Raw genomic sequence first — 15,621 nt, 5'->3', positions numbered from 1 at the left:
ACATTTTGGGGGCTGAAAAATATGCCTTTCTGTTTATCATTTTAAATTAATGACTTCAAATCAGATTATGGAAAAAAGTGATCAAAATATACACATTTTGCTATAGGTAGTATTTTTAATCAAGATTTTTCAGAAATCATTACAAGTTTAAAGAACTTGGTTCCTGTGTTTATCACTACTATATTCGTAAGGCAAATCCTTTTATTTTCTAATAAACATTTCAGTCTTTGCTTTAATTTCTTCAACATATGAGGGAAGAAGGGTAGGGTCGTAGAAGGGTTTAAATTAACTCTAGTATCCTTTCCAGTTTGAAAAGTTTAATCCTTTAGTCAGACTCACACTATAGTCTTTTTTTTTGTAGCCTGTGATGGTTGGAAGAAAAAATACTTTGAAACAAAGAAAATTACAGCATCATTAGAGGAGGTTTTAACAAAACTTCAAGAAGATTTGGAACTTTACTATAAAAAACTGCTCATGCAACTTGAAGCCAGGGAGATCAAGATGAGACCAAAGAATCTGGCAAACATCACAGACTCTAAGGTACTTATTACTAAATTTTTTCACATTCTATTAGAGAATTCTACTCAAAATACATGGTTTATCATTATTAGTATTATCATATGTAGGATGCTTTGGGCTACAGGTAACAAAACCTTGACTTAACCTGACTTAAACAATAAGAAAATTTATGATCTCATATAATGGGTGCTGAAAAGTTATAATCAGCAGCTTAATATCTTTAAACAGACTAGGTGCTTCCAATAGTTCTTCCCCATTATTTTCAGTGTTGGCTTCATTATAAGACTGCTTTTCCTCATGGTACAAGTAGAGTTGCCAATGGCTAGTAGGGCTATATGCCTCCCAAACAAGAATATATAAAATTTTTCCTTTAGCCTGATGGGGGTTCAGCCAGGCCTAACCTGGATTAATTTAGACTACTTGGGGTCTACCTCTGTACCTGGGGATAGGGTCACTTTCTTTGAATCAATGGAAGAGATGAATACCTGATGGAATATGGCAAGGGATCAACAGTATGCACTACATTCCTTTTCTTTAGCTGGGGAATAGTTAATAAGACCCACAGAATCTAAAGGTGTTAATATTCTAAGGAAATTATTAAATTATATTAAATTTTGATTTTTTTTCTTGAGATAGTATTGAACCTTGATAGATCAGAAATATGTTTACTTTTTAATTGAGTGATTCTACCATATATAAACAAATTCTAGAGGCCATTTATCAATTTTTCTTGGTTGACCAAAAAAGATTATATGTTAATTATGATTAAAAGTATGGATTTAACTTTAGACTTGATGAAATAGTACAAGTTTGCTCTTTTATTTTTCCCATCTTCTTGAGATATAATTGGCATATAACATTAGATATAAAGTATACAACATGATTTGATATATGTATATATTGTGAAATGATTACTACAATGTTTAGTTATAAACTATTTTCCTTGTGATGAGAACTTTTAAGGTCTATTCTCTAAGCAACTTTCAAATACACAATACAATATTTTTAACTATAGTTGTCATGCTGGACATTATATCCTCAGGACTTCACCCATTTCCCCCTATTCTCTACCCACCCACCCCCACGAATCTGTTCTGTTTCTATGAGTAAAAGCTTACTATTTTAGATAAATCTAATGTAAAACTCAAATAGGTTCAAGTAATGGTTTGTCCATTTTAGCTGATACTTTTTATTTTGCATAGCTCATTTTTTGTTTTACCAAATAGTTCTTGTTGACCACTATACTTAATAAACTTTTCTAAACAAAAATAGCCAAAAAGACTTCTTATATAAAATACAGTATTTCATTAACTATTTTAAAGTAATAATCTGATTCAGCTAATGAAGTATAATGACAATTTCAAAAGCTTTCCTAGTATCTTCCTTTTGTAGTAATAGTTCTTGCCTTTGTGGTGCTAATTTAATGGCAACTTGTACAGATATCTACTTATTTTAATAAAACATGAATAAAGGTAGTAGAACAGAAGAGAATGTGGTCCCTGAGACATAAGAAATTTACTCCAAAGCAATGAGTTTATTTTATGCTATAGGTTATTCTTATGATTTGCTTTTTTGGTATTACCACTTTGTAGTTTACAAGGCAATTAAAAATAAAAATAGATGTTATACTAAATAAGGATGTCTTTATGTATTTCACACAGAATTACCTTATAATCCAGATCACTGAAGTACAGCATGAAATTGACCAACTTAAGAGAAAACTGGATACTGACAAAATGAAACTCATAATAGAAGTTAAGGTAATTTGCATTTCTCCTAATCAGATAACATTTATCCTGAAATAAGTTGTCTTAGTGTTTTAATTTTGGGTATCAATAGCATAAGGATAGTAAGGATTGTCTTAAAATTGTTACCTTAACAACCAAGAGCAGGAGTGAAAAAAATGCAAGAATTAAATCCTGTGTAAAGGTGCATGTTATAACAAGGCCAAAGTAAAATTAGTAGAATTTCCCTAAGATTTAAAGGAAAAGGACCTTCTGAATCAGTATATAGAGTCTCAGTATTTCAAAAGTAATTTTCATATATTAGAGTCATCCATAAATAAGTCTGACAAACCACTGAACTCTGAGCTCAATTTTTTTTTTTTTTTTTTACCCGTTCTGGGGGTAATTATCTCATGCTGATTATTTTCATATATATATAATTATATAAAAGCTCAGAGTTCACTTCTTTTCTTTATCTTAATCTTCTATTTCTTTATCAGAAATAGCTCTATGACATGAATAATGACCCCTTTCTAGAATCAGAACTTTCTGCAATGATAGAAATGTTCTGTATCTGCACTGATACAGCCGCCACATGAGGATATTGAGCACTTGAAATGGAGCTTGTTGTGTAACTGGGGAACTGATTATGATTTGTTACTATAAGTAGCTACATGTGGCACTTAGCTACTGTATTGAATAATGCAATTCTAGATTCTTTTCACTAGCAGCATTCAATTAGGGCTGTCTCAATTTTAGAAGGGTAAGATCAAAGTTCATTTTTGAAAGGTGGTTCTTTTTATAGATGAGAAAACAAGCAGTTTCAGATTTACGCACATTGAAAGCTGAACTGGCACAGAAGAAAATTAACACATCTTTACAATCCCAAGTAGGTATGTTAATTTAAAACTTGTCAAAAAATTTAACCATTATTCTCCTTGGCACAATATTTTATATAAATCATAAGTTTTATATTTTTTCACTTTTCGTGTGGATTTTACAAAGTGTTTCAGGAAATATTAGATGTAAAAAAGCAAACCGGTGGCTATTTAGTTTTGAAGCTTTTAAGTATTATAGTCTTAGAGACAGTTTGTTCATTGTATTTTAATTAAAAGCAATCTGGCAATATAAAATGGGGATATTGAACTTACATCCAGAGCTATGATACAGATTAGTATCTAAGAATTTAAAATTTTAGAAATACAAATAGTAATTCAACAAATCTATGGAAAATGGTTGGTTTTCCTCTGCCATAAATAATTCGGTAAATAGGAAATGAAATATTCTCAATAATTCCAATTTGAAGGCAGAATATACAGGGAAGACAGATTTATGTAAGTCCAGAGTTCAAGGATGCAGATTTTTTAATCGGTGTTTATAGGAACTAATATTATTCTTAATTGCCCTAAGAGAACAGAGACCTCTGTACATTTAGAAAAATTCTAATTGTGCAAATAATTGAGAAACCAATGTCTTTAGATAATTTAAAATGCATATATAAGCTAAGAAATTATATATAGATGTATTAGAAAGGTAAACAAAAATTTTGGTGAAAAATATTAGGTAGCTCTAACCTACTAATTCAAAATATTGTATTTAATTCAAAATATTATCTTGTATTTTAATCCTTTCCCCCCCACCCCAGAGGCTTGTGACCCGCTTGTGACCCAGAGGCTTGTGAGTTTACTTGAAGTGCATCAGAGAACTTGAGTACTATATGAAATCAGGAAGCAGAAAAATTGCATCAGCTTGATGCAGGTTTTAAATTTATTGAACAAAAAGTATAGAGCAAAAGTAAACCTATTCTGAGCAAATTTCCCCTTCAAATTATACATATTTTTGAAATTAGCATAAAATTCTGAAAAGTTTTTCCTAATTATAGTATTAAACATAGTTGATTTCTTACCTTTGTTTTTAGACAACCAAAGCATTTATCTGCTTTTAAGTAGAATAAAATATATGACAAAAATGTGTACATTTTTATTCAAGAAACTGATTTAGAATAAAATACATGACAAAAATGTGTACATTTTTATTCAAGAAACTGATTTATACTGATCATTTTTCTAAATCTTAATAGTTTGACAAAACTATTATCTGTCACAGCTTTGGTTTTAAGACTTTCCACATTTCTTCAGTTTGCTGTTTGGCCACAGCATCTCCAGAATAGTCAAGACAATTTGTGTGCCACATGCCAATGCCTCGTAAGCCATGCTTTTGTATGTATGCTGCTTTTAAAGAAATGCTCTGAGGGTTATCATACCACACTTGATGAAAATGGCCAGAAGAATCCTATAAGAATAAATTATTCAGTACAATATTAGAAATTTTAGTGCACAGTACTTTATGCTTCCATGGTTCTGTATGTGATTCTAGATGATTGTGGTACTCTCACAACAGCAGAGATTACACAAATGAGCTTTGTAATACAGTCTGTACTGTATTTAAAGTCCTTCTCATGTTCCCATGCCCTAAGATTCCTTCCTTGGTCTGATCTGATGATTATCAACCAAGATGTACAAGAGCTTTTCAAAATACAAACTCCTGGGACCCACATGAAACCTACTTAATCAAAATATTCCAGGGTTGGAACTAGGACATATATTTGTGTTTTGCCATCCCATTAGGTAATTCTGATACACAGATATAGTTAAGGAGGATCACTGCTATGGTCCTCTAAAACCAGCATATGCATTTTTTTTGTACTCCCTGCAGTTCCTGGAAATGTACTTAGGAGCTCAGCGGATGATTTTGTTTATGACGAATCAGCCAAATCAAAAGGTAATGGGTGGGGAAAATATCTCCTTTAAATCTTACAGAATTAAGAACCATAAACTAGCCTGTAAAGTCCTCCCCAGTATCAACTGCCTCTATCTAGGACTAACACAGTCTCTCTCAGAAGGTAGGTAAGCTATTGGATAAGGGATAAAAAGAACTAGGCAAAAGGGTTAAGGAAAAGGCAATTCTCAGTAGATGCCAGTAATGTGTTTATGGTAGCACCACTGGAATTAGAGTAGTCCCCTAAGATAAATGAATAAACTGTGGCATATTTAAGTACTGTAGACTCATTTGCTACTACAAGCATATCTCATGTTCTTTAAAACTTTAAAGAAATGTCAAATGCCTCAAAATAGTGAAGGATGAAAAACTGAGTAAATGTAAGATTAACGTATGCATGATTAAGGCATATTATTGAGTGCATGATGAAAGTGCATAAGAAAGCAGAATGATTCTCTTCAGTCACAGCAAGAAATTTGATTTGGTTGCTATGGAATTTTACAATAAATGAAAGAGAAAATAGTTTTATAACTAGATTGTTGTCTAAAGTGCCATTAAATGAATGGCCTTCAAAGGCTTATCAAAATGTTTCCTGAATTCTAAAACTTTAAAGAAGCAAAGACAGGAGTATAATATGGATCTGAATTATATAAATTACAAGCCTAATTAATGAATAGGTATAGAATTTTCAAAATTTAGAAAGCTCTACATCAAAGCTTCTTATTAAAGAATATAAATTCTTACTGAAATCAACTTACATCATGACACTTTAGGGCTCCTTTTACAGTGACAAAATCCAAAGTAAATTCAAAGATGATTTGTAATTAGATTTTTGAGGTGTGGAAAAGTTTTATTATGCTAAAGGTAAATTATGAAAAATGTAACTTTTCTTTGCCTCTTTGGTATAGCAATTCCTATTTATCTAAATGACCAGAGCAAGTCTGTCAGGTAGTGTTTCTTCAGTGTTTCTGTTTGTAATATAATTTGTCTAATATCACATAGTTTATACCATTTTCCACTAACGCATTTCTTATTCTCAGCATCATGCCTCCCTATAAGAATCCTCAGACTACTTTGAAATGGAGGTTTACAGAGCCAGTAACCTATTTTGGCCCAAAGCCACAGTTATCGTACATAATTAAGGAAATCCTGTTTGTGATATAACACCATCTAAAATGACAAGTGGCCCATGCAGAGCAGTTCCATTATTACTATAACTTGACCTGCTCACCGGCAAAGTACTTGATTAGACAAGTTTACTCATGTAAACAGTAGTCTGTATATTGTACCCTAAAAGAAAATGGATAGAATAGAGGTTCATAACTTGTGAAAAGTCTTACTTTATAATTATAATAAGAAGCTTGCTGATCTTTATCCCAGTGGCTTCCAGAAATAGAACTATTTACTTGCTTCATAATTATTTTATAGGGCACCTGACGTCCTGAGGTAATACCACAAGAAGCCCTCCAGGAAGGGACTTTTGGAATGGTACAGACACGATCCTAGAAATACAAAAATGTTCATGATATAGATTTAAGCAAATCAGAAAAACTATATTAGAAATAAAACGTATACTATAAATAACACTGACTATACAGAATAAAAGTTAAGTTTCATTATTAAAATGTAACACTCAAACTTCCATGGGATTAAATAATTAAAAATAAACTCTACTTTTAGTCTCAAACTTCTACATATGAAAGAAAACAGGCTTTAAAGAATAGAAAGAAAAAAATTATATAAGAAAAATCCTTACTTACCTCTAATAGATTTAGACAGGTATAATCATAACCATACCAGGGAACACCCATTACAAGTTTCTTAGGGTTAATGCCTATCTTGATGTAGTCATCATACCCTAATCAAATTGGGACAGAAAAAGCATATTTTTTCTTTTTATATTCTAATGGGTTTATACAAACTATGCAGCCATTCAGAATTGAAGTCAGAATTGAAGTTTGAAAAAACAAGTACATTTATGCAAAATACTAATACAGTGTTTCCCTAACATGACATTATAAACATCATCCCTTAAGAACTATAAATTCTGTATCACTTGATAAGTGATTTCTTTTTGAATATAGAAAGCATTCAAAAGATCAAACTGAAGCAAAAAATTCACAAAATTTAATTCTAGGAAGAATGACATTTCAGGAGAAAGCATGTTAATTTTGTCTATTAACTGCTGAGATATATTTGATTTTCTAGATTCTGAAGTTCCAGAAAAGTTCATAAACTTTCTGGAAGGGATGGTCTCAATTTTTTTTTTTAAGATTTTATTTGAGAGAGAGAGCACACATAAGCAGGCTCCCCACTGAGCTTGATCCCAAGACCCCAGGATCATGACCTGAGCCGAAGGCAGACACTTAACCGACTGAGCCACCCCGGCACCCCTCACTTGTGCTTTCTAGAATTACAGCCAGGGACAAGAAATGTCCCCTCAATCTGTAGTTATGGCAAAGAGAAAAATGAACAAATTCCTGGTCATTCCCTTTTGTGCCCAATGCAAAATGTTTTCCCACCAAAAGATGTTCCAAGATTATCTAGAATGTTTAAGTAAATTTGCCGTTTTTCAGAGCCTTTAAAGTTATTACATACTATTAAATATCCAGGTCTCAAACATACTTGATAATGAGCCTTTTATTGATAGAACACAGTTATCTCCTTTATGAAATAGTTTGGGAACACTGGATTAAATAATTGCTTTGTAACATTTTTTATTTTTAAATAGCATATGATCAGACAACTTGGATGTGATAAGGCTAGGTTTTAAGACTTTATCTCTAAAATAAAGGGTTTTTATTTATAAATCAGGGCCAATTATCCCAGAAAATTTCACTTGAGTCCAAAAGATAGCAAGCAATTGTTTTATTCAGTTGGCTGATGGGATACAAACCAAACTTCAGAAAGGCTAATGCAAAGCCCACATCATATGAATGACAGAATAGTGATGTCATTTTTAATATAGCATGGGCACTAATAATAAATGCCAAGTAAGACAGTCCTCTATCAATCATGCATAGTAGGTACTCACATTATAACTACCTTAGCTATTAAATTATTTAATGTTGGTTATTTCAGCAAAAATATCCTATCAAATTCTAGAAAAGCAAATATCTCCTTCATGTAATTTTGGGACAAGAGGGTTGACTTGAAGTTAGTAGTCAGCTGCTCGAGTCCCAACTAAATAATACCTTAATATAAGCAGTGCAATGAGAACTTAACACTCATCATCTGATCTATAATAGAGGATTAATATACCTATCCCACAAGATTTTTAGAAGAATTAAGTGAAAACTTTAGAATGTGTAAACTTGAAAGCTCTCCAAATTAAGTGATATTCATGTTTCAAAGAAGCTTTATAAATGGAAAAGGTATACAAATGACTTAGAAATACTAAAATAATCTTGTTTAAGTGCTCATTTGTGAATTCTTACCAGTTAATGTCTCCTTATAGGGAGCATTGGCTGCTGCAATACATTCTGACAAGGCCTGACTTTGTTCATCATAAGACATCACAAAGAGAAAGTCACAAGCATCTGCAATTCCAGCATAATTATAGCACCTGTCTTTGCACTTTGGAGACCAAGTTACATCAAAGGTTACCTGCGGAAAAACACATGCCTTTTTATGTAACATGATCAAATATGATTATGTCCATTGTTTTTTTGATTATATTTTCTTGCCTCATACTATCCAAGAAAAAAGACCTGTTTACATATATGAACATAGGGTTTGACACTTACAGAAATAGAACAGTTCTAAGATGATTGAGCTAGATATATATTTGGACAGAAGCAGGACGCTGTGTAGAAAAGGAGTTTTAAACATAGGTGTAATGACAGTAGGGTGTAGTGGGGCCTCCAAGCAACTAGACAGTAAAGAAAGCACACTAAAAGAATTCAAATACCGTGTTTTTTTTAAAATATCGCGCAGGCTGAATAGGTCATCTCTTGGCATAGGTTGACTCTCCTGTGTCGGGAGTTTAACCCCCTGATACACAATTACATTACAGGATAGGTTTAATCCAACATTACGGTTAAAGAATAGTGGTTTATGGCTATAGGGATAAATCAACTCAAAATGTTGAACAAATCACTTAAATGGTCTTATTTTATGGGACTAGTCAAATAAAACTTGAGTGATGAATTTTGGTGAGCCAGTCTTCCACAAGGGTGAGTCTATTTAAAATATTTATTGCCTTAGCCAAATGTTAGCCTTATTTTATATACGTGCAAGTGTTCTAAAGTGTCAGTAAAGACTTTTTTCTCTCATTAAACACATTATTACAAAAATTGAGATAGTTCAGTTAAAATTTTTATATTTTGGCCAATTTATCCTATTATAACTTTTTAGGACTTTGTCAAAATTTCATAATTGTCTAAGTATTAGCACTGAAGGAAGCTCAGCTTCACAGGTACAAGCTTTCCTCAGCACTACAGCAAAATAGGTTATAAAGTGAATTTTTTTTTACACATCCGATCCCATTTTATCACTGCCTATTATAAAATAGGAGCTGTGTTCTAGTAATAGAGAAACTTAATGATCACCTCTAAACAGGTAAATTTCAAATCCATTGTATAAGTCCTTACCCTCTGCTGAGCATTGAGTATTTTTACCTGGATTTTCTGCCATAGTTCATCTCCAGCATTAGTATATTAGACAAACCAAAATGATTTTGGTTTTACTCTTGGCTCTATTATAACTGGGTCTATGTCCTTAAAACATCTGAATCTGTTTTCCTACCTGTAAAAAATGATGGTGTAGAAAGAACTCAGGAAGATTTCTAACTCTTTAATTCAATTACCATAATTCTGTAATCTTAATCATCTTTTCCCCAAAACTCATTTCTCCTTCCGACTCTATTTAGTCATTTTTTTCTGGTGGCCAGTTTAAGAACTTTTGGGTCATTATTTGACTTCTCTCACACCCCAAAACTAATCTCACATTTTCCTTTCTGTGGCTTCTCACAGCTGTTCTGCCTCTTTCTTTTCATTAATTAATATTTATTAAACACTTCTTGGTGTTAAGGCTATGCCATCATCCTAATCCAAACTATAAATCTCAAGTTAGTAGACTTGGATTAGTCGGTACTGGTCTCCATTTCTCCTCTAAACTACTAAATACATACTACTATGGAATAACCTTCCCCACTTTGTACCATGTAAACTCATTACATACAGAATAAAATGCATGTACTTCAATCTGACATTCTGGATATTCCATAATCTGACCTGTCTTGGCAACTGTACCTCCCCCTAATTTTGAAATTGAATTTGACAGAGTAGCCCAAATTGTTCGCCTTGCCCCTCAAACATGGAAATATTCCTACTGCAAAGTCTTTGTTCAGTTTCTTCCTCCTTGCCCTTTCACTGTAGGAAAATCAGTACTAGCAAAGAGATTGTTTCCCACACACTAATTCTAACCTATTAGTAACAGCAATCTAGAGACTGAAGGAAACGTTTTCTAAGAAGAAAATTTGTCAGGAGTATGGTGGCCTGCATACCAGGTATAAGATTTTATTTATTTATTTGAGAGAGAGAGAATGAGAGCGAGCACGAGAGGGAAGAGGGTCAGAGGGAGAAGCAGACTCCCGGCTGAGCAGGGAGCACCGATGCGGGACTTGATCCCGGGACTCCACACCATGACCCAAGCCGAAGGCAGCCGCCCAACGAACTGAGCCACCCACGCACCCCCCAGGTATTTGCTATTTTTGATCTAAATTGTATTCATCTGAGGAGGGAGAGTTCAATTCAGTGAGTAGGAAAACCCAGAAATCACCTGCTCCATAGACACACCAAACCTACACCTCTCTATAGAGCAATTTCTCCTGAAGAACTGAGGACTGACTGAACAGCTTTTATACAACAGAAGATAAACACACCACCTAGAGAACAGCAAGAGAGACACAGACACAGTAACAAAGGAAATCCCCACCCCCTGATGCTGCTAACTGCAGTGGGGAAGGATATATACTGGGAGACCGTGAGCAGATTTTTCTGCCTTGGGGCACAGGAGGGAGAAAGCAACTGTGTAAAAGACCAACTAGAATATACAAGATCCAGTCCTAGAACTTTGTCGGACAGTGGGAGAGCAGCTGGAACTCTTGGGATTAGAAGGGCTGGAGAGCACCATGGTTTACATTCCTTCTCTACCTTGATAGCATAAGCATGAACAGGAACAGGGTCTGGGTGATCGCCAAAGCCAACCTACTACCTCAGTAAGCCCTGGGCTCCTAGCCCACACCAGCCCCACCCATCCCACCAATGCAGATTGAGTACAATGCACACAGGACACCCCTGGTCAACACTAACTTCAGTTCCAGGTGTCTCACCAAGGTGACACAGGTGCCAAACACCCTAGAACACTCCAGGCCTACACTGCTTTGGCTCCAAGTGATTTGCCGGGGTACCCCCTGAGCAAAGCACCCTGGGACACCCTGGCCTGCACCTGCCTCTGCTCCAGCCACCCTGCCAGGTATCCCTGCACAGATGCCCCAAGACTCCCTCCCCCCCACCTTCCACCCACTTAATCTTCAGCTGTCCTGCCAAGGCGTCTTCTGTGCAAAGAGCCCTGGACTGCCCCAGCCCATGCCCACTTCAGCTCTAACCATCCCACCAGGGTTGCCCCAATCTACAGGACATCCACAGCTCCAGCCAGCCAGCCAAAATCACCAGGTGCTACAGTCTGCACAGGGGATGATCATACACAAGACCATTTCTTCAAGTGTAGAAGTAGCTCTTCCATCTAATTCATAGAAACAAACACAGAAGGTCAATCAAAATGATAAAGAGGAATATGCTCCAAATGAAAGAACTCAGAAAAAGAACTAAGTGAAATAAACATAAGCAATCTACCTGATAAAGAGTTCAAAATAATGATCATAAAGATAGTCACCAGAGGAAAGAGTGGATAAACTCAGAACATCAAGAAGAGATTAAAAGAAAATTTTTTTTAATCAGAGTTGAATATGGTTACCAAGATGGAAGATACACTAGAGGGAATCAAGAGTAGATTAGAAGATGCAGAAAAATGGACCAGCAATCTAGAAGACAGAGTAATGGAAAGTACCCAACCTGAGCAGCAAAAAGAAAAAACAATGAGGGTAGCTTAAGGGTTATCTTGGACATCGAATGAACAAGCATCCACATTCTAGGGGCCCCAGAAGAGGAGAGAGAGGAAGGCGGAGAACTTATTTGAAGAAACAATAGCTGAAAATGTCCCTAACCTAGGAAGGAAACAGACATCCAGGTTCAAGAATCACAGAGAGTTCCAAAGAAGATGAACTCAAGGAGGGCCACAAGACAATAATAATTAAAATGTCAAAAATTAAAGAATTTTAAAAGCAGCAAAAGGAATTAGTTACATACAAAGGTTAAAACGCTATCAGCTTATTTTTCAGCAGAAACTTTGTAGGCCAGAAGAGATTGGCATGATATATTGAAAGCATGGAAAGGAAAAAACCTCCAAGAATACTCTACCTGGCAAAGTTATCATTCAGAATTAAGGAAAGGGAGAGTTTCCCAAACAAAAGTTAAACAAATTTATCACCACAGTTACAAGAAATGTTAAAGGCACTCCCTTAAGTGGAAAAGAAAAAGGCCAGATTAGAAGAAAATTATGAAGAATTTCATGAGTAAAGGAAACAAAATAAAGGCAGTAGAGCAATCACTTATAAAGCTAGTATGAAGGTTAAAAGTAGTAAATCAATTGTATCTAAAAAAAAGTAGTTAATGGGACTCACAAAATAAGAAGATATAAAATATGACCACATATACATAGGGGGGACTGAAAATGAAGTTCATATAAAATGTGTTTGAACATAACTGACCATCAACTTACTATAGACTGCTATACACTTAAAATATTATATATGAACCTCTTGGTAACCACAAACCAAAAACCTATAATAGATACACAAAAAATGAAGAGAAAGAAAGCAAAACACTAAAAAAAGTCATCCATTACAAAGAGCAAGAGAAGAAAGGGACAAAAACTACCAAAAAAATTAGAGTCATCTGGGTGGTACAGTTGGTTAAGCGTACAACTCTTGGTTTTGGCTCAGATTGTGATCTCAGAGTCGTGAGATCAAGCCCCGTGTCAGGCTCCATGCTCAACGTGGAGTCTGCTTAAGACTCTTTCTCTCCTTCTCCCTCTGCCCCTTCCACCTGTGCACAGGCTTTCTCTAATAAATAAATCTTCAAACAAATCTTTAAAAAAATAATTACTTTAAATGTAAATGGTGTAAATATTCCAAAAGACCTAGACAAAATGGTTAAAAAAAGACAAGACCCATCAAAACAAAACAAAAACAAGACCCATCAATATGTTCCTGCAAGAGATTCATTTCAGACATAAAGACACATAGAGACTGAAAGTAACAGGATGGGAAATAGCCCAGGCAAATGGAAGGGGGAAAAAAGGTGGGGGCATCTGGGTGGCTCAGTTGGTTAAGCGTCTGCCTTCGGCTCGGGTCCTGATCCCAGGGTCCTGGGATCAAGTTCCGTGTCAGGCTTCTTGCTCAGTGGGGAGTCTGCTTCACCATCTCCCTCTGCTACTCACTCTCTCTCTGTCAAATAAAATAAAATAAAATAAAAAAGTGGGGTACCAACTCTTAGACCTAATAGACTTTAAAACAAGTCTGTAACGAGACTGAGGTGAACATACATAATGATAAAAGGATCAATCCAATGAGAGGATACAACAGTTGTAAAAATCTATTATGCAGCCAACATTGGAGCACCTAACTACATAAAGCAAATATTAACAGCAGACATAAAGGAAAAAATGGACAGCAATACATAATGGTAGAGGAATTTAAACCCCACATACATCAATGGATAGATCATCCAGACATAAAATCAACAGAATACACATTCTTTTCAAACATACATGGAATATTCTTCAAAATAGATCACGTGTTAGGCCACAAAACAAGTCTCGATAAATTCAAGAAAACTGAAATCATATTAAACATATTTTCTAACCACGATGGAATGAAACTAGAAATCAATTATCTGGAAAAAGCAAACACATGGAGGCTAAAAACATGCCACTAAACAACAAATGAGTTAAAGAAAGAGGAAATAGATAATACATGGAGACAAATATGAAAATACAATGGTCCAAAATCTATGGGACACAGCAAAAGCAGTCGGAGGGAAGTTTATAGCAATTCAGGACTACCTCAAGAAACAAGACAGATCTCAAATAGACACTTCAACCTTACACTAAAGGAACTAGGGGAAAAAAGCTCAAAGTTAGAAGAAATTAATAAGGATCAGATTAATAAATGAAATAGAGAATTAAGAAAAGATAAATGAAACAACTATTTGAAAAGATAAAGTTAAAACTTTAGTGAAACTCATCAAGAAGACAGAGGACTCAAATCAGAAATAGAAGAACTCCACAGAAATATAAAAGATTATAATAAACTACTACTGAAAAACTATATGCAAATTGGACAACCTAAAAGAAATGGGTAAATTCCTAGAAATAAAGAACCTACCTCCCAAAATGAAATTAAGAAGAAATAAAAAATCTGAACAGACCAATTAATAGCAACAAAATTGAATTTATAATCCAAAATCTCCCAACAAACAAAAGTCCAGAACCAGATGTATTTACAGGTGAATTCTACCAAACATTGAAAAAAGAGGTAACCTATTCTTCTCAAACTCTTCTGAAAAAAAAAGACTCCACATTCCTTATATGAGACCCTGACACCAAAACAGGACAAAGACAAAACAAAAAAGAGAAAACAAGCCAACCAAATATTAGCAAGCCAATATTCAACAATATATTGTTGCAAATTCAACAATATATTAAAAGAATCATCCACCAAGTGGGATTTATTCCAGGGATGCAAGAATGGTTCAATATCCACATACCAACATGATATACCACAGTTAACACAATGAAAGATAAAATCATATGATCATAATAGATGCAGAAAATGCATTTGACAAAATTCAATATCCTTTCATGATAAAAACTCTCAAAGGGGGTTTAGAGGTAACATACCTCAACATGATAAAGCTATATATGATAAAACCCACAGATAAGATCATACTCAATGGTGAAAAACAGTTTTTCCTCTAAGTTCAGAAACAAGGGTGTCCACACTCACCACTTTTATTCAATATAATATTAGAAGTCCTAGCTATAGCAATCAAACAAGAAATAAATGGCATCCACATTGGTAAGGAAGAAGTAAAACTGTTACTATTTTCATATAACATGATACTATATATAAAAAAACCCTAAAGACTGCACCAAAAACTAGACCTGATAAATGAGTTAAGTTGCAGGATACGAAATTAATATGCAGAAACCTGTTGCATTTCAATACACTAATAATGAAGTAGCAGAAAGAGAAATTAAGAAATAATTCCATCTACAGTTGTACCAAGAATCAAATAAAATACCTAGGAATAAACTTAACCAAGGAGGTAAAAAACCTGTACTCTAAAAACTATAAAACGTTTATGAAAGAAATTGGGGATGACACAAATGGAAAGATAATCCATGCTCATAGATTGGAAGAATTAATATTGTTAAAATGTCCATACTACCCAAAGCAATCTACAGATTTAATGCA

The 15,621-nt window shown here is 34.3% G+C and overlaps 2 protein-coding genes across 7 annotated transcripts in view; one reads left to right on the top strand and one right to left on the bottom strand.

Annotated features, from left to right (window-relative positions):
* The window catches only part of SPATA1 (spermatogenesis associated 1), a 47,753-nt gene extending 37,523 nt beyond the window's left edge, over positions 1-10,230 (top strand). For 3 of the 6 annotated variants that reach the window (XM_028102478.2, XM_028102471.2, XM_028102473.2), the window contains 5 exons: positions 362-540; positions 2,181-2,279; positions 3,049-3,132; positions 4,959-5,024; positions 8,479-10,230. In XM_028102478.2, coding sequence (XP_027958279.1) covers positions 362-540; positions 2,181-2,279; positions 3,049-3,132; positions 4,959-5,024; positions 8,479-8,517 — 467 coding nt within the window. In that variant the 3' untranslated portion in view covers positions 8,518-10,230. Of the gene's footprint in view, positions 1-361; positions 541-2,180; positions 2,280-3,048; positions 3,137-4,958; positions 5,025-6,449; positions 6,566-8,478 lie in introns of those variants that run through there. The other 3 variants (XM_028102474.2, XM_028102475.2, XM_028102476.2) reach the window with 3 other exon arrangements.
* CTBS (chitobiase) overlaps positions 4,344-15,621 on the bottom strand; it is a 35,800-nt gene continuing 24,522 nt past the window's right edge. The window contains exons 4-7 of the mRNA XM_028102479.1: positions 8,459-8,627; positions 6,782-6,879; positions 6,362-6,523; positions 4,344-4,535 (exon numbers count right to left, since the gene is read on the bottom strand). Coding sequence (XP_027958280.1) covers positions 4,344-4,535; positions 6,362-6,523; positions 6,782-6,879; positions 8,459-8,627 — 621 coding nt within the window. The remainder of the gene's footprint in view (positions 4,536-6,361; positions 6,524-6,781; positions 6,880-8,458; positions 8,628-15,621) is intronic.

This window comes from Eumetopias jubatus, unplaced genomic scaffold (genome assembly GCF_037043125.1).
Source record: "Eumetopias jubatus isolate StellerSeaLion01/CBP00866 unplaced genomic scaffold, mEumJub1_p1.0 scaffold_4, whole genome shotgun sequence".
NCBI classification, from domain to species: domain Eukaryota; kingdom Metazoa; phylum Chordata; class Mammalia; order Carnivora; family Otariidae; genus Eumetopias; species Eumetopias jubatus.
Note: the sequence above shows the minus strand (reverse complement) of the source record. Positions and strands in the feature narration are given on the sequence as shown.